The sequence below is a fragment of the Mesoplodon mirus genome, assembly GCF_964341445.2.
Source record: "Mesoplodon mirus genome assembly, chromosome: 8".
Classification (NCBI taxonomy): domain Eukaryota; kingdom Metazoa; phylum Chordata; class Mammalia; order Artiodactyla; family Ziphiidae; genus Mesoplodon; species Mesoplodon mirus.
In genome coordinates this window covers 44,898,701-44,925,602 of record NC_138984.1, presented here as the reverse complement: position 1 = coordinate 44,925,602, position 26,902 = coordinate 44,898,701, and the positions used below count along the sequence as shown (strand labels likewise).

At 37.9% G+C, this 26,902-nt stretch overlaps 1 protein-coding gene across 2 annotated transcripts in view; it reads right to left on the bottom strand.

Annotated features, from left to right (window-relative positions):
• The window catches only part of HIBCH (3-hydroxyisobutyryl-CoA hydrolase), a 92,028-nt gene that overhangs the window by 20,693 nt on the left and 44,433 nt on the right, over window positions 1-26,902 (bottom strand). For both annotated transcript variants that reach the window (XM_082630753.1, XM_082630752.1), the window contains exons 7-11: window positions 18,824-18,902; window positions 9,109-9,254; window positions 6,480-6,566; window positions 2,384-2,442; window positions 1,591-1,672 (exon numbers count right to left, since the gene is read on the bottom strand). In XM_082630753.1, the coding sequence (XP_082486879.1) occupies window positions 1,591-1,672; window positions 2,384-2,442; window positions 6,480-6,566; window positions 9,109-9,254; window positions 18,824-18,902 (453 nt within the window). The remainder of the gene's footprint in view (window positions 1-1,590; window positions 1,673-2,383; window positions 2,443-6,479; window positions 6,567-9,108; window positions 9,255-18,823; window positions 18,903-26,902) is intronic.

The following is a 26,902-nucleotide window of genomic DNA, read 5'->3' as shown; positions in this document are numbered from 1 at the left end:
AAGCACTAACTGTCTTCTCCTTCAGGGTTGTTTCTTGGTGTGTGTTTCTGGCTAACATAATTAAAAGAAGCCCTGTTTCTAAGTCTCTGGCAGGGAAGCTTCAGTGGGAATTTCTGATCCCCACATCATGTTACTCCCAGCAGATGCTGATACTGTGGAGCCACATTCATTCAACAGAGCAGGTCAACTGAATAAAAATGAAAATCGGTCCTTCCAGTGAGGGTGCTTATGCTGATCCTAGCTGTGATGGGTGGCTTGCCAAGTACCCTCTTCTGAATGCAGAATAAACATATCGCCAGAGAAATGGGAGGAAAACTGGAAGACCATCTGAGTCCTATCCCTCAGTTTTGGGGTAGGCCAGTGGTTTTAAAATAATATGGTTAGTTGCTTATCTGTACTGCTTTTATACTATTCAATATGTAGCCTATGAGGTAATGTGCTGCATGACTATTTTCAAATGAAATTGCTAAGTGCATACTTAACCCTATTGCTGAAAAAACAAACAAACAAACAAACAGGAATGCTGGTTTCTATATTGCTCTGAAAACAAGAGAACCAACTTTCAAGTCAGAATCCTTGAAATATAATATGGTTATCTACATTTATGCAAACATTCCTGAAAGATGTTAACAGTAACACTACTTTTGTGAGTTAAGGAAATATATGGCTGGTCTACTTACTCTAATTTATGCCTATCCTTGAAAGTTAATAGAATTCCAATACTAAATAAGATCCTAAGAGACAAATTAATATTCCCTTAAGAATGAGGAAATATTTTCATCTTCACAGGTAAGATTTAATTTAAATTTTTTGTCAGTAAGTTACCTGACAACTGAAATGCTATAACTATACCTGTAAATTGAAAAATACTATCAGATAAAGAGAAACCACCTTCTCCTTCTAGTAAAAGGAAACACATTTTCTTTCCTTTGTCTAGAAGTCTAAAGTACCCCAAGCTTCACAGTCACATGATAGTTCCATGAATGTCAGTATTCAATATGCACTCATTTACACAAAAACAGCTTTTGTTCTGCTGTTACCCATTGAGTCATGTTGAAGAAAGATCAAAGTGTACCTAACACTGAGGAACACTGCTTAGGACTTGGCTATGGCTGTAGATGGAGCCTCTTGTTAGTTTAGAAAGGATCACTTTCTTATTAAACCTACTGCTAAAAAGACCATATACTGATGTGTTGCACATTAAATAGAACGTACAGACTAATGTCACAACTGCAATATATTATAAGGTGACTGTTCTCCATTGATCCAACCCTTCTAATAAAAACATCCCTGAACATTTCTCCCTCAAGACAAGGAGGACTACTGGAGATGAAGCATGCTTATGAAGTCCTTCTCTGTTATAGTCAAAAGACCTAAAAACAGCTTAGCTTTGTTATCAATATCCAGCAGGTAGACAAGGCATTTGGGTTTAGGTAAAGGTTTTGTGGAACTACTTTCTGGAGCTCAACTGAGTTCAGAAAAAAAACTGTGCAGTGAGCTATGTCACCATCACGGAGCTCTGACACCCCTCAGAGGCTTCCCTACCACGAGAATTCACCACTCTCATGGCGGAAACAATCTATACATTACCTTCAACTGCTCTAGGGCAAAAGATGAACCATCTTGCTGTAAATTTTCAATAATCTGTTCCACAGTATTGGCTGAGAACCAACTATGAAAAAAAGGGAAACATAAGATTTCAACAATGTGTAAGCGATTTCTTCTTTCCATGATAGCAATGAGCCTAAACACAGGCTTCCCCTAAACCCTATTTCAATAATGAAAAAATTTCCAACCTATATTACAGGATGATGAAATAGAACATTGTTTCTCTGGGTATTTGCAGTCTACCTTCATTAATGGGAAATAAAGCCTACATTTTCTCTTCTGCTTTCTTGCATCTATCATACATAAGTAAATGATGTCTTAACTGTCAAAAACTGATACTTCTAAAACGTAATGATAGTTGCCTTATTTTCCAACAGTTTTCCTCCTCTTGTGTTTAAGTCAGTCTGTCAGTCGTCTCTCAAATCATTGCACAAAACGTTTTGCTGATCAGCTTGATAAGACCTTCAGAGAAGATGACTTTACAATGATAAAAGATAAGTTAATTCAATTGTTATTTTCTAGACTCTCTTCCCCATTAAAGAAATGTTTTGCACTAAAATGAACCAATATGATAGATAACTTAAATATAATGAGTTTATTTCCCCCTGAAGGAGTGGGCAGGAAGCTACTTTCAAAGGTAACTAAAAAAAAACATTGCGTTATCTGATCTCAGAATTTGGTGCATTATCAAACACAGCACAATTACAGTTAGTAAATTAATTTTAATATAGTCTTTCCAAAGGAACAGATATAATTGACACCTCTCTTTAAGTACCTGTTTATTTTGTCCATGTGTTCCTCAAGTATAAAAGACTTGTCTTGATCAATCTTGGACTGTTTGAAAATAAAAATCTTTAATTAATTTGAAGCAACTCAAATCTTAAAAATTCTTAAAATTTTCACCATATTTAATGATATATTTTGTGGCAGATTGCAACTTTCACTCAAATTACATCCAGTCTCATAAATAACTACTACCATATGTTCAAAATTCAGACACTATGTATTACTCAAGACTAGCTCTTAAAACTATCAACAGCAAAAAATGTTCTTGTATTTTTATTTGTATGCCATTATATATGATTATGTTATCATTAAAGTGTGTCAATGAATTTAAGGATTTCAAGGGACCTGAGAAGTCATCCTGCCCCAATTTCTATCTGATATAGAAATCCCTACCACATCCCCAATATCCCCGCAGCACTGACCTCCAGGGGAAAAAAAACACTACCTCAGAAAAGAACTCATAAGTGCTCGAACAACTATAATTAGGATTAAAAAAAATTTTTTTTTGAACCAAAAATCAGCCCTCTCGTGTTTATAGTTCTAGTTAATCCCCCTTGAGTTAATCTTTTCTCACACAGTGCAGTTTTGAGTCCCCTCACAATCCAGGTCCTTCTTATGTACAAATTCCAGTTTATCAAGGTCATTCTTAAAGTGTGGTACATGTACCTTAGCTGCAGATGTGGCTGAATCATAGCAAAGTACAACAAGGTTCCGCATACCCTTGTTTTGGATACAATGCTTTAAATAACAGGACTAACTCTAGGTTAGTTTTGGGGCAGTCCTATTATGCTGTGATTTACACTGGGCAGTTAAAACTTTTTTTAAAAAATGGTGCCATTGTAGGCTACATTTCTCCCATCCTGTACTTATGAATTTGGCACCTTGGACTGAAATACAATTATCTCTACTGTGATACTGTGATTTAAAATAAAAAATATGTATTTGGTCTTCGTCCATATATTTGGCCTTTTGTTCCAGGCTCACAGCTCCCAAAAACCCATGAAAATCCCTAAGTAGATCACCTTTTGTTATAATATTTAGTCTTTTGTCTTCGGTTCCTGAAATAAAGGTGAAATGGTTGTCTTTTGTTATTCACAACAAGCCCCTTTCAATCACACCTTCGTTTATGTTACTGAGGTAACTATAGGAAAGCCCTAAGGATGGGGGCTGGTTGCCAGGGCAACCAACCAAGGGAAGTTGCAGTACCATACTCCACTATCTAATCCCACACCTCCCCCGTCTCCACCTCCAGTGAAGGGAAAAGGGCTGGAGATTGGGTTCGATCACCAATGTCAGTGATTTAATCAATCATGCCTATATAATGAAGCTGTCATAAAAACTCCAGAGGATGGGGTTTGGAGAGTTTCTAGGTTGATAAACATGCAGGGAGAGTGAGTGGTTCACCCCAACTTCATGGGTACAGAAGCTCCTGGGCTTGAGGCCCCTCTGGACCTCACCCTATGTATCTCTTCATCAAGCTGTGCATTCATATCCTTCATAATAAACCAACAAATGTTAAGTGTTTTCCTGAGATCTGTGAGTCATTCTAGCATATTATCAAACCCAAGGAGGGGGTCATGAGAACCCCAATTTATTGCCAGTCAGTGAGAAGTACAGGTGACAACCTGGGATTTGTGACTGGCGTGTAAAGTAGAGTCCATCTTGTGGGACTGGGCCCGTTAAGTTGTGGGATCTGATGTGAACCTCAGGTAGACAGTGTCAGCATTGAAAGGAATCATAAGACACCCAGCTTGTGTCGTGGAGAATTGCCTGATGTGTGGAAAACCAACACGTCTGGAGTCAGGAGTGTTGTGAATGTGGTAGTAGTGAGAAGGAAAGGAAAACACATGGAGGGTTTCCCCACACATCTATCAAATTTCACATTTTTACTATTAAACAGATCACTCTGAACTTGAAGTGGTTTTTTTTTTCACAAACATGTTTACCTAATTTAACTTAGTTTCTTAGTTTCAAATCAGTTTGATCAAAACACCATCAACATTCTCATCCAAATCACTGAGGAAAACACTGACTAAGAGAAGGCCAAGACGGCTTCACTTACAGCCTAATACCCAAACATTTAACAGAACTCCTTGGGAAGGCGCTTCAACCCCCCACATGCTAGAATCCATCCCACGTTTACCCAATTTGACAACGTAAGAGACTGTCAGATGCTTTGACAAAATATGATGAAACGCTCACATGCTCTGTATTCATATTCATACACTAACTATTCAGGGCCCACGAATCTGTACTCATGTTCTTCAGTTCTGGGTGATTTGGGGCGGGGGTGGGGTACCATTTCTCTAAATATTTCCTCTCCTTTGTTACAAATTCCTAACAGGTTTGGACCTCCTGGAATAATACCTAATTTTCTTTTCTCTCCATTTTCCACCTTATTATCCTCTTAGAGTCTTCCTCATCCATCAATTTTAATCTAATCTGTTGTGAGGTTTTCCCCCATTTCGCTGTCACATTTTAAATTTCTTTTTATTCTTTAACTATTTCTCTTCGTAACATCTGTTCTTATTTCACAGATGAAATATTTTCCTCTTATATGAAGATAAAAAAAAAAACCAAACCTATAATTATTAGGGTTCCTTCTTCTTCTTGCATTGCCTACTTCCTTCAAGTACATTTTTTATTTTAGCCAATCTCCGGTTTTTAATGCCTGGCAATTCTTGTTATTCTACGTGAAGCACTAAAATTAGGAAGCTTTGTGTGTAATGTCAGTTGCAGTTATGGGACTGTCAATTGTCTGATGCATTATGAGGTGATCAGGCCTGGATGTTTTTTTCATTAGAGGGGTGCTCGAATGTCAATAGCTACAGGTTTTCTTTTGCTTCTAATGAACTGCTTGGGAGTGGGATGGTGCTACTGACTAAATGTTTGTGTCCCCACAAAATTCATGTTGAAATCTTAATCCCAATGTGATAGTATCTGAGGGTGAGGCCTTTGGGAGGTAATTAAGTCAAAAGGATGGAGCCCTCAGGATGGGACTAGCACCCTTATAAGCAGAGACCTGAGAGAGCTCACTTTCTCTCTCTGCTGTGTGAGGATACAGCAGGAAGGCATTCATCTGCAAAACAGGAAGAGGTCCCTCACCAGGAACCTAATAGGCGGGCACCTTGATCTTGGACCTTCCAGCCTCCAGAACCGTGAGAAATTTCTGTTGTTTAAGCCACCAAGTCTACGGTATTTTTGTTATGGCTGCCCAAACTTAGATAGATGGTACGTAAGAGTTCTGGAAACCAACTAGGAAAAGAGGCCAGAATTCTTCCCATTTAATATGTTCTGCCTCTTTTCAGTAGAGCACCTCACCTATCCCTGCCCTTAGCCAGCGAGGCCTGTCAGAGGGAGCTGGTACCCTACAAAGAGTCTACAGAAAGAACTGGCTTACTTCTTATTGGCTTCCCCCACTGAGTTCAGTGTTCTCAGGTCTAAAGTAGTGGCCCTCATCATTCCACTTTCAAGCTTCCAAAATCCTGACATCTCATGCCTGCCACTGTCTCCTTTTCTGTTCTATTTCTCTTTGTGGATTCCTGCCTTTCTTATTCCTTTGCTACAATTTTAGTGGGGTTTCAGGAGGGAGCATATATGGCATCTATCGTGTTTAACTAGAAGTCATGTAGCATTTTTATAGATTCTTGGCTCTTAAAAGAGAATTGAAGTTAGACAACAAAAGGAATTAAAAGAAAACACTGCAATGTATGTTATTATTCTATTTCCATATAGACCGGAGTTTCACTTTAGCAGCTCCACAAATAGCGTCAACACTGCACTTCCATTACACAAACATCACAGTGTGTTGTAAAAGGCCTTGCAAGGGCCAATCACAAGGCTATGCGCTGAAACTCACCAGCAATGAGAAAACAAGCTGTGCAGTTGCATGTAAAGAAGTCATCTTCTCAGATGGCCATCCTAATGACTGTGAAGCACTGATACTCCCAACAAGCTTTAAAGTAAATAAATCCCAGTACATTTATTTATATCCACAAACTATAATATTCACCAACTGCTTATTTTTCAGTCACTTCCCTTTCCCCATGAATTAAAATCTGTGGTTAGAATACTGACAAGATTACCTTTGCATGGTAAGTTTCTAAGACACCTGCGATATTTTCTTTTGAAGGAGATTTCAGGGCTAACAAATCTTCTTCTAACATGCCCAACTACAGCGGGGGGGAAAAGGAAAACATTTAAAACACCACAGCAACACAGAATTTTTTTTCTTTAGAAATCTTATATTCTTTTTAAAAATCCTTCTCTTAAAATTATGATGCTCTCCCTTCAGCTGAGTCAATGAAGGCAATTTTCACTGAAGTTGAAGGCACACACATTCCCACAAAGTAAATGCTGCCTCGAAAGGAATGGATTAAGACGAAAGAAACTGAAGAGGAGAAATAGAGACATTCATCTTTGTTTCCCTCTAGCTATTGAGCACTTGAAACGTAGTGTTGCAACTAAAGATCCCAATTATAAATTTTATTTTAATTAATTTTAACGAAAATTGCCACACGTGACTAATGGCTACTATAGTCAATGCACAGGTCTATAATATAGACACACTTAACTCTTGTATGGCTATTAACATAACTGACACCATCTTGGGCCCATACAGTTCCTCCTGTCCTTCCACTGACCCTACCCAGGACTGTACTGTGTGGTAAATCACTTCTCTGTCATCAAGGGCTTTGTATCAATAGTTAATAGACATCGGCTAATAATCATTAGGACCAAGTGGCCTCCATGCTCTGTTAGTCCCCAAACAATGATGAAGACTCTCACTGATGTATGTATTCCCAGTGCCCAAGAGACGAGTTACCCATTCATAAATCCCAATTTAGGAATGCATGTCCTGTTTCCAAGCACACATCCCCATACCCGAAGGTCGACTATAAAACTATCCCAGTGGCCCCTCAGCAGTGCAGAGTGCAGTTGTGAATGCTGCCAGATCACTGTCCGCCCAATGCCACCCCGAGCATAAGTTCCCCTCTAACAAATTGATCCACTGATTATATGGAGCCGCCTGCCTCATTTTTTGGTCTCAAGATACCTTCTCAGTTCGGTGGGTACTTTTCGTTCCCTCTGTCCTCCAACAGCTTTCCCCCATATCCCTCATATACCTCTCCTACACTCAGCCAAATGGACTTTTTACTGTTTCTAAAACACAGCTAATGCTTTCCTACCCCTATGGGGCTTGCTCATTAAAGTCTCCTCTATCCAGAAAAACTTCTGACAATACTTATCTCAAGGCCCAGCTGAACTGCAACCTCTATGAGAAAACTTCCAGTCCTTTCTTATGAGTAAGCTCTTCCTTCAATGGATTCAATCCGTTGAATCCTTTCTTTGTATTCTGTTTGTACACTTACCATACTTTACTCTGTCAGATGATACAGATGGTTTTTAATCTTTTGTACCCACCTCTAGCCCCATTCCCAATGTGTATTATTCATTTCTGTTATCCACTACAGGCCCTGTAAATGGTAGGCTACGCACTGCATATATTACTGGGCAATCTGACTAAGAGAGGAAAGGGCTGTGGATCAGCTCTCTCCCCCATCCTTAACCAAATTCCACTATAATCAAGGGTGTCCCTACAGAGCAAATAATGGAGTACCCGTGTCTGCTTCCTGTTACAGCTCAAGGGAAGAATGAGACAGCCACCTACTCAATGTGACCAAGGATGCCCATAAAGATCTAAAAAAGAGAAAGATCTGAAAATTCAGGCAAATGTGATGGAAGGCCCTCGTAACAGTGTAAGGGGACAACTTTCAACTTTGTATACTTCATACATTTTAAAAGCATTCCTTCCCCTATCCCATAACACCCCTCCCTCAAGATCAGAAATCCATGGGTTTCCTGGGAAACTGACTTTACCCCACAGTTCCAGGGATGGAGCACATTAGCTAGGATAGATTAGCCAGTGTTTCCACCCACCCATGTGGTTCAGGCACAAGCCAGTCCAATAAGACTGAGCTAAGCCAGCTGAAGCAGAAAAATCCCAAATCTCTTGCTGGGAGTTCTGAGGCAAAACCGCCTTGAACTGGGCCTTCTGTTACATTTAACACAATGACTTTCAACTGCTATGATAAAACTGCCGTCCTCACTGTGGAGATGGGAAAACTGGGGCTAAAGAGGATAAATTCAAGCTAAGATTTAAAACCAGGCTGTCCATCTGCACATCCTTTGCCACTGTGCTATCCTGGGCTAAGAAAACTGACCGTGCTGTTTAAGAAAAATGTTTTAAGGCCAAGGTAAGTAATATGTGTCCCTCACAACAGATACCCTTCAGAAGAGTTTTTAAGACCATATTTTACAAACTTTTAAATGCACTAGGGAAACTAACAAACAAAAGAATCTTTCAAAAATATCTTTATAAAAGCCTATCTTTTTATACATAAATTCAGATTTTTATATATTAGACTTTCTTAAAATATTACTTTTTTTTTACACAGACTATAATTATTCATTAAAAAATATTCACTGAAGGTACCAGGCAAAACAGCCCTAGATCCAGATATAATTATTTCCATTTTGCATATGAGGAAATGAGGATTGGAGAGCTTAAGCACCTTCCCCAGGGTCACACAGCTTTAAGGGTACATGTAGGGTTCACACCCATGTAGGCCAAAGCCTGTAATCTCAACCACTCATACTGCCTCCCCATGAGCTATTCCAAACAACACAAAATGCAATCATCCAAGTAATTACCTTTTCAGAATCTACAAAGTGTGTAGCAATTCCTGCTGCATACACATCTCTTCCTTTCAGCCTGAATCCTGTTAATGCAAGGAAGCACCCAAGTTTTCCTTGAAGTCGTGGCAAGAAATAACCTCCACCCACATCAGGGAATAACCCTGTAATTAAAAACAAAAAGAGACAATGATTCAAAGGAAAAAGATAAATTCAGCTCTCTTTACTTGAGATCAAAGAGCCATTTTTCTCTGGAGTCTGAATCTACAGTAAAAATATTATTACTATACCACACTACTACAACATACTATATACAATGCAATCAATGTCACAAAAGACTTGCTATAAATTGTGCTAACTTAATTAAGGGGTACTTTTCAAATTTTTCATGTTTCATTTCTATAGAAGTCAATAAAGGATTTGACGGCACAATGTTCTGGATATAACTACTTGATAAATATTACTTAAATTTCTCATCTCTACTACTACTTTTTAAGAGTCTTCAATGTAGGTAAAGAATGAAAAAATATTTTCTTTCCAAATGATAAGCACAGGAAAAAATATATGTAATCTAAGGGTATTAGGTGATAAATTATTATTACCATTTAATCAATGTCCAAACAGTCAATTATCTAATATTCAAGATACTTAAAGTGATGTGATAACCATTAGTCCTACTAAATGAACAAGTTTATACCTAATTAAATCACTTGCACTTACTCTTTTCTTAACCATGAGTATTTTTTAAATTCCCTTATTCTCTCTACTGGCAACAACTAAAAATAGCATATATGCAAATACTTGCCAGTACACTACTTTTTGGTGTTTAAGAGCTCCTTAAACAATTGTGACCCTCTAGGTTTATAATCCACCTATCTATTTGAAAATTGCTTCAATTAATTCAGATAAAAATACAAGCATTCAAATTCTTCCCAGTTCTACGTGTTAAAAAGTTCCTAGGGGGCTTCCCTCGTGGCGCAGTGGTTGAGAGTCCGCCTGCCGATGCAGGGGACGCAGGTTAGTGCCCCGGTCCAGGAAGATCCCACATGCTGCGGAGCGGCTGGGCCTGTGAGCCATGGCCGCTGAGCCTGCGCGTCCGGAGCCTGTGCTCCGCAACGGGAGAGGCCACAGCAGTGAGAGGCCCACGTACCGCAAAAAAAAAAAAAAAAAAAAAATTCCTAGGGCTTCCCTGGTGGCACAGTGGTTAAGAATCCACCTGTCAATGCAGGGGACGCAGGTTCAAGCCCTGGCCCAGGAAGATCCCACATGCCGCGGAGCAACTAAGCCTGTGAGCCATAACTACTGAGCCTGCGCTCTAGAGCCCGCGTGCCACAACTACTGAAGCCTGTGTGCCTAGAGCCTGTGTTCCACAACAATAGAAGCCACCACAATGGGAAGCCCGCGCACTGCAACGAAGAGTAGCCCCTGCTCGCCACAACTAGAGAAAGCCGCGCACAGCAATGAAGAAACAAAGCAGCCAAAAATAAATAAAATAAATAAATTTATTTAAAAAAAAGTTCCTAGACTTGAAAGAATCAGTGCCATGCTACTGTAAACAGAAATACCTTTAGCATCTCAAACAAGATAGGTCAAAAGTTAAATTCATAACCACACCCCCCGCAATCATCCCCCTTCCAGTATCACTCACCCCAATAAAGGATATAGCCGTCCCAACTCAAACCTTCTTCTGACCACCCCTTAACCCTCCATCAATGACTATGTTCTCTTGCTTCCTCCTCTAAACAGCTCTCTACACAACAGAGTGAACTTTTTAATAACACAAATCTTTTTTCTATGTTCTTTTCTATGTCTGATTGAATTCTATTTTTTCAAATTATTTTAATAACACAAATCTTGATAAGAGTCTTGCATTCTACTGCTTAAAACTCTTCCATGACTGCCTATTTTTCTTAGATTAAAACTAACACCTTGGGGCTTCCCTGGTGGTGCAGTGGTTAAGAATCCACCTGCCAGTACAGGGGACACGGGTTCAAGCCCTGGTCCGGGACGATCCCACATGCCGCGGAGCAACTAAGCCCGTGCGCCACAACTACAGAGCCTGTGCTCTAGAGCCTGCGAGCCACAACTACTGAGCCCGAGTGCCACAACTACAGAAGCCACGCACCTAAAGCCCGTGCTCTGCAACAAGAGAAGCCACCCAATGAGAAGCCCGCAAACCGCAACGAAGAGTAGCCCCCGCTCGCCGCAACTAGAGAAAGCCCGCGCGCAGCAACAAAGACCTAAGGCAGCCAAAAATAAAAATAAACAAACAAACAAAAAAATAATAATAATAACTTTATCAGTCTTCAAGGCCCCTGACCACTTTTTCAATTACATCTCTTACTACTCACTCACTATACTCCAGCCACTCTGGTCGTCTCTCTGTTCCTCAATATTCATTCCTACTTGCCGCTGAACCTCAGGAGCACTCTGCCCAAGTGAAAACACTTCTGTCTGTTCCAGGGCACCACATTCTCCCTCTTTGCCCTTTGCCTCAATGGCTGCTTCTTTCCAGTTCCCCTTACTGGCTCCACCTCCCTTGCTGGACCTGTGCCCACTGCTGTGCCTAGGCCTCATCTGAGGCTCTCCGATACCCCACACACGCATTTCCTTAGCTCTTATAGCTTTAGATAATACCTATATGCGGATCAGTCCCTGTTAGGGATGGAACTGTGTCCCATATGGTGTCCCCAAATTCTTAAGCTGAAGTCCTAACCCCACAATGTGACAATTTGGAGAAAAGGACCTCTAAAGAGGTAATTAAGGTTAAGTGAGGTTATAAGAGTGGGGGCCTTATCTAATAGGACTGGTGTCCTTGTAAGAGGAAGAGACACTGAGGGCACACACAGAGGAAAGGCCACGTGAGGACAGAGAGAAGGCAGCTGTCTACAAGCCAAGGACAGGCGCCTTGGGTGAAACCAAACCTGCCAATACCTTGATGTTGGACTTCCAGCCTCCAGGACTGGGAAAAATAAATGTTGTTTAAGCTACCCAGTCTTGGTATTTTGCTATGGCAGCCCTAGCAGACCAATACAGTCCCAAATCTGTCTATCTAGTTATGCCTTTTTCCCTTGAATACAAACTCTCAAATCTGCATTCTAGATTTAACCACATAGATAATAAGCATCCCAGATATAACATGGCAAAAACACAACTACTGATTCTCATCCCTCCAACCATACTGTTCCTTCCCTAATTGGCCTCATCCATCTAGTAGCACTACCTAAACACCTAGGAGTTATTCGTGATTCATTATATCAGCAAGCAAGTTAACTCCAAAACATTTTCTAAATCTATCCACTCTATTCCAACTCTATAGCTCCATATTACTCCAAGCTTAAAATTCTCTCTCTCTAGAACTGTGCTATCCAATAGAATTTTCTATGATGATGAAAATGTTCTATAATCTATGCTGCCACTAACCAGATGTGGCTATTAAACACTTTGCAACTGAGGAACTGAATTTATTTAAATTTAATTTGTATTAAATAGCCATCTGTGGTTAGTGGCTACAGTATCAGACAGCAGAGCTCTAGATTAATATAATGACCTCCTAATAAGCCTCTCTACTCTTGCACCCCCTACAATCCATTATCCTTAAAGCAGCCAGAATGATGGTATTAAAATGTAAACCAGGGCTGCCCTGGTGGCGCAGTGGTTGAGAGTCCGCCTGCCGATGCAGGGGATGCGGGTTCGTGCCTCGGTCCGGGAAGATCCCACATGCCACAGAGCGGCTGGGCCCGTGAGCCATGGCTGCTAGGCCTGCGCGTCTGGAGCCTGTGCTCTGCAATGGGAGAGGCCACAACAGTGAGAGGCCCATGTACCGCAAAAAAAAAAAAAAATGTAAACCAGACCATGCCACTCCCTGCTTTAAACTCTCCCACAGTTTCCCATAATGTTTAGGTTTAAATCCAAACTCTTCACCAGGGGTCCCTGTGGACCTCTTGAAGAGCACAGTATAACACTCCTGCCCTTGATTCAGACAGTTGACTCTATTTGGTTTCTTGAATAGGTAAAGCCTTATTCTTGCTTTAGACTAACTTCTTAACACCACAGTATTCTGTTCTAAGACATTAATGTAACTGCTTCCCTCTTGTCATTCAAATCTCAGCTTAAAGGACATCTCCTTGGAAAACCTCTTTAACCATCTAATCTGAAGTAGCCATCCAGGAGAATTACACTTTGGATAAGATGGAGTAAGAGGGACTAAATTTACTCTCCTACTTGAAATAACTATAGAAAAACAAATGCAATATACGAAATATCAGTTTTCAACAAACTGGACCGTCAGGCAATAAAGGTAAGTGATTTCTGAATATCTGAAAACAAGTGAGGTAAACTCTACAAAAGCTCCAGCTTAATTCCTTGAGAGAATGTCCAGGCCCAGAACAGCCCTTGATTTGAGGGGAATAAAGCTAAGAATCCAGGGAGACTGAGGCAGACAGAATTCCCAGAACAGAGTACCAGAGAGGAGAGAAAAGTGCACAGAGAGAAAACTCTGGAGATCTGCAGAGTGTCTCCCTTAAGTCCTCAGCTTGGTACTGATCAGCACATGTGTATGAAGCAACTGCCTGAGGTTATGGAAAGAACCACAGGAAAGGATTATCGAGAACAGTACTGGGAACCTACATAGGGCTGAGAATAGTGCCTGCTCCCACCAATCAGACTATGAGAACTCAGGATTCGTGGGGGCACTGAGTAGAATGCAAAGAAGGGTCTCATTTCAGTAGTAGGAAATAATTAGCCCTAGCCTGAGCACTGCTTCAACCTTGCATCTAAAAAAAATAATAATAATAAATTTTAAAAAAAACTAAAAGACCTGAAAGGAACAAACTGTTTCCAAGTAACATAACCTCATCCCAGAAGCAAGCTCAAGAATATTTATAAGAATATAGGTCTTCCTCAATTTACATTGGGGTTACATCCTGATAAATCCATCACAAATCATAAGTTGAAAATACCATAAGACAAAAATGCATTTAATACACCTAACTTCCAAACATCATAGCTTAGCCTAGCCTACCTTAAATGTGCTCAGAACACTTACATTAGCCTAAAGTTGGGCAAGATCATCTAACACAAGGCCTATTTTATAATAAAGTGTTGAATATCTCATATAATTTATTGACTGTTATGCTAAAAGTGAAAAACAAAAAGGTTCTAAGTATCAGTTATTTATCCTTGTGATTGTGTGGCTGCCTAGGAGCTATGGCTCACTGCCACTGCCCAGCATCACATGAGAGTATGGTACTGGATATGGCCAGCCAAAGAAAGGGTCAAAATTCAAAATTCAAAGTACAGTTTCTACTACATGTATATTGCTTTTGCACCACTGTAAAATTGTAAAATCAAAAAATTGTAAGTCAGACCACCATAAGCTGGGAACCATCTATACAAAAATATCCAGCACTCAACAAAGTAAAGCTTACAATGTCTAGAATCCAGTCAAAAATTACCAGGAATCTAAAACAGCAAGAAATTGCCACCCATGATGACATGATAAAACAATTAATCAAAATTGATCCAGAACTGTTGCAGAGACGTGGAAAGACCTAGAGACTGTCATACGGAGTAAAGTAAGTCAGAAAGAGAAAAACAAATATCGTATATCAACGCATATATGTGGAATCTAGAAAAATGGTATAGATGATCTTACTTGCAAAGCAGAAATAGAGACACAGATGTAGAGAACAAACATATGGACACCAAGGGGGGAAAGGTTGGGGGGATGAATTGGGAGATTGGGATTGACACATATACACTACTATGTATAAAATAAATAACTAATGAGAACCTACTGTATAGCACAGGGAACTCTACTCAGTGCTCTGTGGTGACCAAAATAGGCAGGAAATCCAAACAAGAAGGGACATATGTATACATATGGCAGACTCACTTTGCTGTACAGCAGAAATTGACACAGCAGTGTAAAGCAACTATACGCCAGTAAAAAAAAAAAAAAAAAGAAAAAAGAAAAAAAGAAAAGTGACAGCAAGTTGTGGGGAAGGCAGGGACCGACAGGCTCTCTCAAGCTCCTTCCTGGCCTTTGATCCTGGCGTTAGCAATTGTGCCTGTCACTTGTTTGTGCTCTTTGCCACCACTGGTGTGTTTGAATAAAGTTTGAAATGTTGTAACATTATCTATAAAGACAAATAAAACAAAACGAGAAAAACCGACCCAGAACTGACATAAACATAAGAATTAGCAAACAAGGACATCAACACAGTTATAATAAACATATACCATATGTTCAAAAAGTTAAATAAAAGCAAATAAGAGGGGTTTCCCTGGTGGCACAGTGGTTAAGAATCTGCCTGCCGATGCAGGGGACACAAGTTTGAGCCCTGGCCTGGGAAGATCCACATGCCGCGGAGCAACTAACCCCGTGAGCAACAACTACTGAGCCTGCACTCTAAAGCCCACAAGCCACAAATTCTGAGCCCACATGCCACAACTACTGAAGCCCATGTGCCTAGAGCCCGTGCTCCACAACAAGAGAAGCCACTGCAATGAGAAGCCCACGCACCGCAATGAAGAGTAGCCTCCACTCTCAGCAACTAGAGAAAGCCGACGCGCAGCAACAAAGACCCAAGCACAGCCAAAAATAAATTTTGAAAAAGAAAAAACAAATAATATATTTTTTTAAAAAGACCCAAATGATACTACTATAGATGAAAACTAAGATGAATGTATAAGCTAAAAAATACCTGAATGAGATTAAGGGCAGTTTTGACTTTGCAAAAGAAAGGATTAGTGAACTTGAAAACATATGAATAGCAAATATCTAAAACTAAAAAAAGAAATTAAAAAAAAATCAACAATACATGAGTGAGCTTAACAAAAGTTTAAATGGAGTTCCTGAAAAGGAAATGGGGGGGGGGACAGAAAAATATTTGAAGAAATAATGTCAAAATTTCCAAATCTGACAAAAACTATAAACCTAACTAGCCCAATAAACACAATCATAAGAAACAGGAAGAAAGCTACAAAAAGGTACGTCATAATCAAAGGATCAAGGCACACCAAAACAAGTGATCAGCAGAAGATCTTAAGAGCAGCCAGAGAAAGTAAAAAAGAAAAAAAAAAGACACTTATTTACAGAGGAACGAAGATAAGGAAAGAGCAGATTTCTCATGGAAAACAACATAAATGAGAAGATGGTGTAGCAAAATCTTTAAAGTACTGACATTTAAACATCAGAATAGAATTCTATACCTGGGTCTCATATCAATGACCTCAGGTTTCACCTTAGGAGACTAGAGTAAGGAGATAAAACTTCAAGTAAGTAGAAGGAAGTAATAAGTATCAGAGCAGAAATCAATAAAACAGAAAACCAAAAAACTTCTTTTGAGATCAATAAAATTAATAAACCTCTAATTAGAGTGATCAGAAAAAAAAAGAGAAGACAAATTACTAATATCAAGAATGAGAGAGGGACTTCCCTGGCAGTCCAGTGGTTAAAACTCCACACTCCCAATGCAGGGGGCACAGGTTTATTCCCTGGCCAGGGAACTAAGATCCCAAATGCTGCATGGTATGACCAAAAAAAAAAAAAGGATGAGAGAGCCAGGTATTACTATATATTCTACAGATACTAAAAAGATAATAAGGAAAAGAACTTTATGCTAATAAATGGACAAACTCCTTAAAAGACCCAAATTACTAAAGTTTGTGGGAAAAAAAAAAGATAACTTGAATGGCCTACATCTATTAAAGACTTTGAATATGTAGTTAAAAACCTCTCCACAAAGAAAACTCTAGGCCTAGATGGCTTTGCTGGTGAATTCTACCAAACACATGAAAAAAAAGAAAAAAGAAAAAAAAGAATCAGTTCTACCTGAACTTTTCCAGAAATGAACCCAGCGTTACCCTGATACCAAAATGAAGCAAGCAAAATGATACCAAAATGATGTTACCAGAAAACTACAGACCAATATCCCTCATGAACATAGATGCAAAAATTCCAAATAAAATTTTTGTGTATCAAACCCAACAACATAATAAAAGTAGGACACATCATACTAGAGTGAGATTTATTCCAGCAAAGCAGGGTTACTTTAATGTTTAAAAACCAGGGCCTCCCTGGTGGCGCAGTGGTTGAGAGTCCGCCTGCCGATGCAGGGGATACGGGTTCGTGCCCCGGTCTGGGAGGATCCCACATGCCGCGGAGCGGCTGGGCCCGTGAGCCATGGCCGCTGGGCCTGCGCGTCCGGAGCCTGTGCTCCGCAACGGGGGAGGCCACAACAGTGAGAGGCCCGCATACCGCAAAAAAAAAAAAAAAAAAAAAAAAAAACCAATCAAAGTAATCCACCCTTAACAAACTAAAAAAGAAAAACCAATGATCATCTCAACACACGCTGAAAAAAATTACAAAATCTAAAGTCCATTCCTAATAAAACCCCTCAGAAATCTAGGAACATAAGGAAAGTTCCTCATCCTGATAAGGGGCACCTATGAAAAACTTATACCTAATATTGTACTTAATTGGTGAAGGACTGAATGTTTTCCCCCTAAGATCCCGAACAAGGCAAGAAGGCCCACTCTCAACGTATCTGTTCAACATTGTATTGGAGGTTCTACCCAGTGGAATAAGGCAAGAAAAAATAAAAATAAAAAGTATCCAGATGGGAAAGAAAAAAGTAAAATGTACTTTATTTGTAAACAACATAATTATCTATTTAGAAAATCCAATTCAATCTACAAAAAATCTACTAGAACTAATAAATGAGTTTATCAAGTTTGCAGGATACAAAGTACAAAACTCAATTATATTTCTATATATTGATAACTAACATCAGAACTAGATTTTTAAAATATCATTTATAATATCATTGAATAATATGAAATACTTAAGGAAATATCTGACAAAAGATGTATAAGAAACTGAAAACTACAAAACATGGCTTAGGGAAATTAAAGAAGACCTAAATAAATGGAAAGATATACCTTGCTCACAGGTCTGAAGACTCAACATTGTTAAGATATCAATTCTCCCTAAATTGATAGATCCTAGACAATCCAAATAAAAATTCTAACAGGGCTTTTTGTTGAAACTTACAAAATCACTTTAAAATTCACATAGAAATACAAAGGATCTATAGAGCCAAAACAACTTGAAAGAAAAAAAAAGAACAAAATTAGAGGATTATCATTACTTGATCAAGACTTACTTATAAAGCAACAGTAATCAAGACAGTGTGATGTTGGCACCAAGATCAGCACATACAAAGGTGCAAAGGCAATGAGTGGAGAAATAGTAGCTTTTTCCAAAAAATGATGTGGGAATGATTTTATCTCCCTATGCAAAATAATAAACTTTGATCTATACCTTTGATCCATACCTCTCACCACATACAAAAGTTAACTCAAAATGGAGCATAGATCTGAATGCAAGATATTTCCTCTAATAATCTTTCATCTAAAATTAAAGACATGTACAGCAGAAATTAACACAACATTGTAAATCAACTATACTTCAATAAGAATAAATAAATAAAATCGACTACAGTGCGCTAGCGTCTCCAGTTTAAATATGTTTGCCTTTGTGTTTTCAGATACAAGTATGAGCTAATATAAACTTTTAGGTATCTTCCTATTATAATTTCTTTTTAAAAGTTCTTTCATACAAGATTCCATCAATTCCTTCAATAACTGTAATCTGAAATGTATCAAAAGATGATAATTGTAAAAGTAATTATGAAAATTTTTTTTTTTTTTTTTTTTTTTTTTTTACCTATTGCTGTTTCTGGCATTGCAAAAAGAGACTTTTCAGTAGCCACTCGGAATTGCCCATGAACTGAGAGACCAACTCCCTAGGGAAAAGGCAAAAAATTGTTTTTAAAATACTGTGGGGGTTAAAAAAAAAACCTCACATTCACAAACATTATAAACCAAGTAAATTATATCATATACAAAGATATACATAATATATATTATATATAATTCTTCATAAAGAATTTCTTTAAAGGAATTTCAGGAGATAGATGGGAGGCAAACCCTAAACCACACAATTTCAGAAGAACTTTCTGGGTGAAAAGTACATGGGTATCCCTGATACCTGGAACAGATTTGTTTTAGCTAAAATGTTTTCAATTAGTATCCTATGTTATGCTTCATGTCCTCTTCCCCAATTCCCTCTTATTTCAAACTAGATGCAGCATTATAGAATACTGACTCTTCCCAGAACCACTGAGTATTCTTAGTGGAACCAATCATCAAAAAAGCATAACCAAGCTATTCTAGCAAATTTCAGTAGCCTTAAATAGAATATTAACACATTTTATTTATTCACATAGTTCATCAAATAAAATTAGCAACATCATTTTTCTCAGATACAACACTTAGTAACTATTTAACTCTTAAAAATCCATTACTAAACACAAGTTTTACAAAATAAAAAGATTTGGCTGAAGTCTATTTCTGACTTGTTGAATGTCACTGAAAATGACAAACTTAACAGTCATCTCTGAATCAACAGATATATTTGAATAAAATAAGAGGTATACATGTGATTACAAAGTATCCAAGTTTGTCAGTGCTCACATTGTGACATACATTTCCTATGTTATGTTTTTCACATTATTCAGAACTTCTATTAGATTGTTTAGTTCTACTCATTCTTATTCCTTTTTAACTAGTGTAGTCTATCTTTAACATCACAGAGTTAAACAAGTTAAAACACGTAAAATATTTGGAACAATGTCAGTCACCTAATAAGAGTAAGTAAGTATAAGCTAAATAGAAAAGGCCTTATCTCTGTTTGACTCTTCTAATTTTTCATTACAATTTCCTCAAGCCTTTCAAGTGTTTTCATACTCAGTTCAACCATTTAAAAGTTGTTGACACTTTTAAACCTTAAGAAAATACTCAAAAACACATGCAATTTCTTATAAATTTTATGTACTGTATGCTAAGCTTAAATTTTAAAAGACCATATAAATAAGCATGGAAATCAATAAAATTCTTCAGGCACTAGCTACATCCTTTGGAGTTAACATTTATAAGTTAAATCTACAATGTTTGATACTCTTTGTACAAGTCAATATCATGTTATAAGTATTCTATTATGACAAAATCATCTGATAACATTAACCCAAATTAGACTATCCACTTCAAGATTATAAAATCTTATAAATTTTAATAAAAGTAAAACATTACTAGTTTTATTAATAATTTCTTATATTATTTTAAGAACCCTTGCCTCATATTCTATTCTCTGCTTTAGTTTAACACAATGTAGCTGAAAGCTTATTAGTGTTCAGGACTGTCTTGCTAAGAACTTAGAGCGTTGGCCTGAACTCGCAGTTTTCAGAGTATGTTTTCAGTCCTAGGGCTCAGAAGAACTAGGTCCTGTCTGGGTCCGCACAGCAGGTAGATCTCCAGGCCTTACTGACTGATCCTGCCTTAACCTTACTCCTCTAGTTACTGCACCCTGACTCTTCTAATTAACTCTGAATTCCACAAACAGCACATGACTATATCCCTCTTCATAAAACATATATAAAGTCAACCACAACCCTAATCCCAGTCGGCCCTCTCCCTCCTCAAAGACACAGTTATTAATTTGGTATGTAACCCTTCAGATTCTTCCCTATGTATCTCTAATACATATTTGAACAGATGTGGATATTTATGTGAGATACACACATACTTCAAACTCTATTCCATGGCCTGCAAGGCTCTACATAATATGGCCCAGGAGCCTACCTCTCTGACTTCATCTCCCACCACTCTTTCCATGCTCACTCCACTAGCCACAGGGCCTTCATGCCACTTCTACCAAGTTCCAAGCCTTTACAATTTCAATTAATCATGGAATTTTCAAGTGAGGAGGACCTACTACAGTAGGCCACTGCCCATCCCGTCATTGCCCCTTCTCTGCAGGAATCTGCTCTGCCCACAGACTTTGCCCTCTCGCCAGCAGTGGCTGAACTAGAGACTGGCAGTGGACCCAAGGACAGTCAATGGAGGCTAACTAGAATTCTAAGGCCCAGGGAGCAAAGGAGGAAGAAAAGTGTATTAGACAAGATTTTCACTCTTTGGTATTTAACCTAAAACACAGTGGGCAGCTGTGAGTTGATGACAGCCAAAGAAGCTTAAAGGTCATTTGAAATTTGAGCTGAAGAAGACATGACAGCCAAGTGAAAGCTGAAATTATATGGGGTGACGAAGAAAAAACTGAGAAGCGGCATGTAGCCTGTACAACACAGAGAACAAAGCAAACAGAAATAGCTGGAGAGAGAAAAACAGGCAAATGCACTACTCAAACTTGCCTTAAGCCCACACTTGCAGTTCAATTTTCAGGAAGACAAGCTATGCTGCGTTTTTGTCTTTGGATTCCCATTTGTTCCCTGCACTTGTCTCTTAACTGCTCCCTTCTCTTTTCTGGATCTGTTTGGGTGAGTTTCTGTTCTTTTCAGTTAAAAAAGTCTCTTCACCACATTTTCAGTTAGAACCAGACCCAGATTCTGTCATGATTCAGCATCACACAATAGCTGTCTTAGGCCTCTGGCCTCTAATAAATTCATCCCAAGACTGCTGTGTGCTTTTTCCTAACACTGCTCTTCCTGATAGTCATTCCCATTATATCTTCTGGAACACTCATTCGTTTGCAAAAGAACCACTAACAGCCCAAATTCTCTACAGAGGGCCCTCCCTACCCCTAAATTCAAGAAAGAAAGAAATTTATAAGCCCTGTACTCTTTCATGTAGAAGCTATAATCCCATATTCATTGATTCAGTTGTTTTGTTTCAGCCATGGCTGATAAAATAATGAACAAAGTCAAAGACTTCAAAATTTTAGTAAGAAGTTATTAATGAAAAGCTTTCCAAATAAGAGGTCATTGACACAAGTACCATTAGGAGCCAATTTAAAATGCCTTTCAATTAAGATGAAATGAAGACCGGGAAAATTCAAGCCACCTGACATGGAGATACTAAGGACATAATACTGATCCACGTTGAAAGGGGTGTAGCACTCTCATGGCAGATTCATATCTAGTTTTTGTATCTTATATAAAAGAATCCATTATAGGTTGCTTATATTAAATCCCCCTTGAAATTTCCAAAATTTACCATTACATACTATTAACTATTAATCTTAGCAGATACTCCTTTGCTAGACTAAAAAGGCTTCAGTCTTCAAGTTTTATTATATCAACAACTGGTTATACAGATTCATTCCCCAAATGTAAAATTTATTCCAATTCCTAACTCTCCCTGCATCCTACCCAACCCAGTAGTCAAATTTCATTTATCACATAATTATATATCTCTGTAGCATTTGACAGTGGCTCACTCTCTACTTCAGGAAAACACCTGACTTGGCTTTGAGACACTACACTCTCCTGGTTTTCCTTCTAACTCATTAGTTGTTCTTTCTCTTCTCCCTGACATCAAAATGTTGATCTGCCCCAATGATCAGATATCATCCCGCTACTCCACTTCACCTGTACTCTGTTCTTTCTATTCATTCCCCAGGTGATCTCTTCCAAGACCCCCAAGATTTTAAGCACTGTAACATTAATGACAAATTATTTTCCCACCCCCAGTTCTCTAGAATTTTATATCTAGCTGTTTACTTAACATCTCCACCTAAACATCTAATATGTATCTCAATGTTCATGCATCAGAAGTAAACCTCTTGATTTCTCTTTGAACATGCTGCTCCCTCAGTCTTTTCCATCACAGCAAATAGGATCACCATTCACCCAGCTGCTCAGGCCAAAAATTTCAGCATCATCCTTTCTTTCTGATCTTACAATCTAATCTATGAACCTGTCTTGATAGCACTAACTTCAAAATATATCTTGGATTGGGCCACTGCATCGCCACTGTTGCAACCCTAGGTGAAGTCACTATCATCTCTTGCCTGGGTTAGTCTCTCTTGCTTCTGTTTTTGCCACAACCCATCCTCTGCACAGCAGCCAAGTAAACTTACTAAATGTAACTCAGTTCATGTCATTCTCCTGCCCAAAACTCTCCAGTGACTCCCCATCACATTAAAATATTACTGAAACTCCTCATCCTGGCTGATAAGGCCCTACATGATCTGGTCCCTTTCTATCTCCCTGATCTTATGGTCTACCATTCTCCACTTTCCTCACTTTCACTCGTCAGCCACACTGGCTTTTTTTTCCCTCTTAATTGACATATAATATACAATCGAAAGTACACAAATAGTACAAACAGCTAGCACACAGGTCCAGTGAATTATCCCAAAATGAACACATCCTTGTAACCAAAACCCAGATAAAAATTAGCAGAAATTGTTTTATGCACCCTGTCAGGCACTACTCCCTCCCCATCCTTCAGGTAACTACTATCCTGACTTCTAACAAAATGAGATTAACTTTTTCAGGTTTTGATCTTGATATAAATAGAGCCATAGAGTATTATTTATTTGACTTCAGTCAATGTTATGTTTGCAAGATTTATTCATGTTGTGTGTAGCAATAATTTCTTTCATTGTACAGCATTCCTTTGTATGAATAAACTATTTTCATTCTACTGTGAATAGCTAGTTAGGTTTTTCAGTTTGGGGCTACTGCAAATAACGATTCAATGACCATTCTTACACATGTCTTTTGGGGCATAAGTACATACATTTTGGTTGGGTTGTAAAACTGTTGCATCAGAGTATTAATTCAATCAACTTTAAAAGACGAGATCAAACAATTTTCCAAAGCAGTAGTACCAATTTCTACTCCAGCAGCAATATGAGTCTGTATTCCATATCCTCACCAATGCTTGAAATTTTCTTTCACATTTTAGCCATTCTATACAGACGGCCAGCAGGCACATGAAAATATGCTCAACATCACTATTAGAGAAATGTAAATCAAAACTACCATGAGGTATATCACCTCACACCAGTCAGAATGGCCATCATGAAAAAGTCTACGAATAATAAATGCTGGAGAGGGTGTGGAGAAAACGGAACACTTATAAACTGTTGGTGGGAATGTAAATTGGTTCAAACACTATGGAGAACAGTATGGAGGTTCCTTAGAAAACTAAAAATAGAGTTACCATATGATCCAGCAATTCCACTTCTGGGCATATATCCGGAAAAGAAAAAAACTCTAATTCAAAAAGGTACATACACCCCAATGTTCAAAGCAGCATTGTTTACAATAGCCAAGACATGGTAGCAACCTAAATGTCCATCAACAGATGAATGGATAAAGATGTGGTATATATATACAATAGAATACTACCCAGCCATAAAAAAGAATGAAATGCCATTTACAGCAGCATGGATGGACCTAGAGGTTATCATACTAAGTGAAGTCAGACAGAGAAAGACAAATATCATACATCACTTACATATGAAATCTAAAAAAATAATACAAATAAATTTATTTACAAAACAGAAACAGACTCACATAGAAAATATTTTAGCCATTCTAGTGAGTATATGTTAGTATTTCATTGTGGTTTCAGTCTTCCTTTTCTTGCTGATTAATGCAATTGAGTGCTTTGTCATGTTTTGGTCATCTGCATATTCTCTTTATGAAATGTCTAATCTATTGCTCATTTTTCCATTGGATTTTCTTATTGATTGGTAGAAATTCTTTCTACATCCTTCATATGATTTCTTGTCAAATATATGTATAGTCAGCCCTCCATATTCACGGCTCCTCATCTGCAGATTCAACTAACCACAGACCAAAAATATTTTCTAAAAAATTCCAACAAAAAGTTCCAAAAAACCAAAACTGGAATTTGCTGCATACCAGCACCTATTTACATAGCATTTACACCGTTTACAACTACTTACATAGCATTTACACTGTGTTAGGTATTGTAAGTAATCTAGGGATGATTTAAAATATATGGGAGGATGTGCATATGTTACATGCAAATACTATGCTATTTTATACAATGGACTTGAGCATCCTTGGGTTTTAGCATTGGATGGGGGTCCTGGAACCAATCCCCTGCTGAGAACAAGGGACTGTATTCCAAATACCTATTTTCCAGTCTGTGGCTTGCCTTTTCACTCTCTTAATGATGTCTTGGAATGAATAGAGCTTCTTAATTTTAGCACAATCGAATTTGTTATTTTTGTTTATGGTACATTTAGTGTAATCCATTTAAGTAATCCTCCCATACCCTCAAAGCGTAGCAGAAACATGTTCCAAACATTCAGGATTTTCTGTCTATTATTGATTACTAGCTGAATTCCATTGGGGCCAGAGAACAGTCTGTAAGATTAATCCTTTGGAATATGCTGAGACTAACTCTATGGCCAATTTTTGTAAATGTTCCATGCACACATGAATTGAACATGAAATCTACAGTTACTGAGTCCATGTTAATTGGATTGTTTATTGGATCATGTTCAAATAGTGTGCATGCATGTAAATTGTATGTGTATATATGTACATATACTGTTTATGTCTCTGCTTCATCTGTCATTGAAAGAAGTATGTTCAAATCTTCTCCTAGGATTGTGGTTTTGTCTATTTCCCCTTTAAGGGCTTTCTATTTTTTTTGCAAGATTAAACATTTTTAAATGTTTGAAAATATCACACCAGTAGAGTTATTTCACAGAGGCAGAGGTTTGTTCCCATTGTTTCTCAGTGTCATACTGTACATTATGAAACTCATTAAGCAATTCTGTTCAGCTTCATGTTGCTATAAATTGAGAGTTTTAGACAAGTATTTATAAAATATCTTTCTATAGTTGATTAGAGTCAATAAAATTACTTTCAGAATCTGACTACACTGAACTTAAGAAGGTGAAAAGCTGAATAGCTTTCAACAGACTGAACTAAGCCCTATCTGCTAAGAGAATAAGAACTGAAATTGAGGGCTTGCTGAACTGGGCCCCAAAATGTTACACATTAGAAGTTAGGGTGGCCTGGATTCAAATGCTCAGCTTCAAATACTCCCATTCCTGACGGGATTGAGATGATCTGGGATTGCTAGTGCCCTTAGCCTAGATTCCTACTAGAAATGATGGTAGGAAGATTATGCTATATCAGGGCTCAAATAATACTCAAGTAGAAATAACTCCATTAGAAATAACCAGCATTCAATTAGAAATAATCTGACATAAGACCACATGACTAAAGCCTAAGAGAAAAAATACACAATAGAAAGATTCACAGGACATACAAATTTAGATTTGTCATACCTGTTTATTATAACTATGAAATGTCCTATATCAAGTAAAAGCTTTTGCCATAAAATGTACCTTATTTGATATTAAAACAGCTGTATCAGCTTTATTTTAGTGTTGGTAAACACTTTTTCTATTATTTTACATTTAACCCTTCTGTGCCTTATATTTATGGTGTCTCAAGCATTCTGACATTCTTTGTTTTTTACTTGGATTATTATTAAACAATCTTCATTGCAGTACTGTACTGACACTGTGAAGATAACGTAAAATGAATCTGATTCATATTTATAATCTAGTACAGAGAATATTAATATGGATAAGCATAAATAACTGAACATATGAATGTAGTCAAACTCGTACCCTACTTGTTTAAAGCTTGGCATTCTTAAATGCAAAACTTAGGCGATCTAAGACTTTTTTTTTTTAATTAAGAGACGAGCTAGATGAGCTTTCACTGTTCAACAGAGGAAAAAGGCTGGTATAGCTTTACGGCTTTTAAAGAAGATCTCATTATAATTACTTAAAAAGCACAATTAAATCCTTCAAAATGCAAATATGCTTATCAGTAACTAGAAATGAGTATCACTTCTATATTTCCAGATAATATTACTATTCTAGACAAAAAGCACATTTTTAAAAATTGATAATTATAGATATTTAAAGTTAATTTAATATATAGTC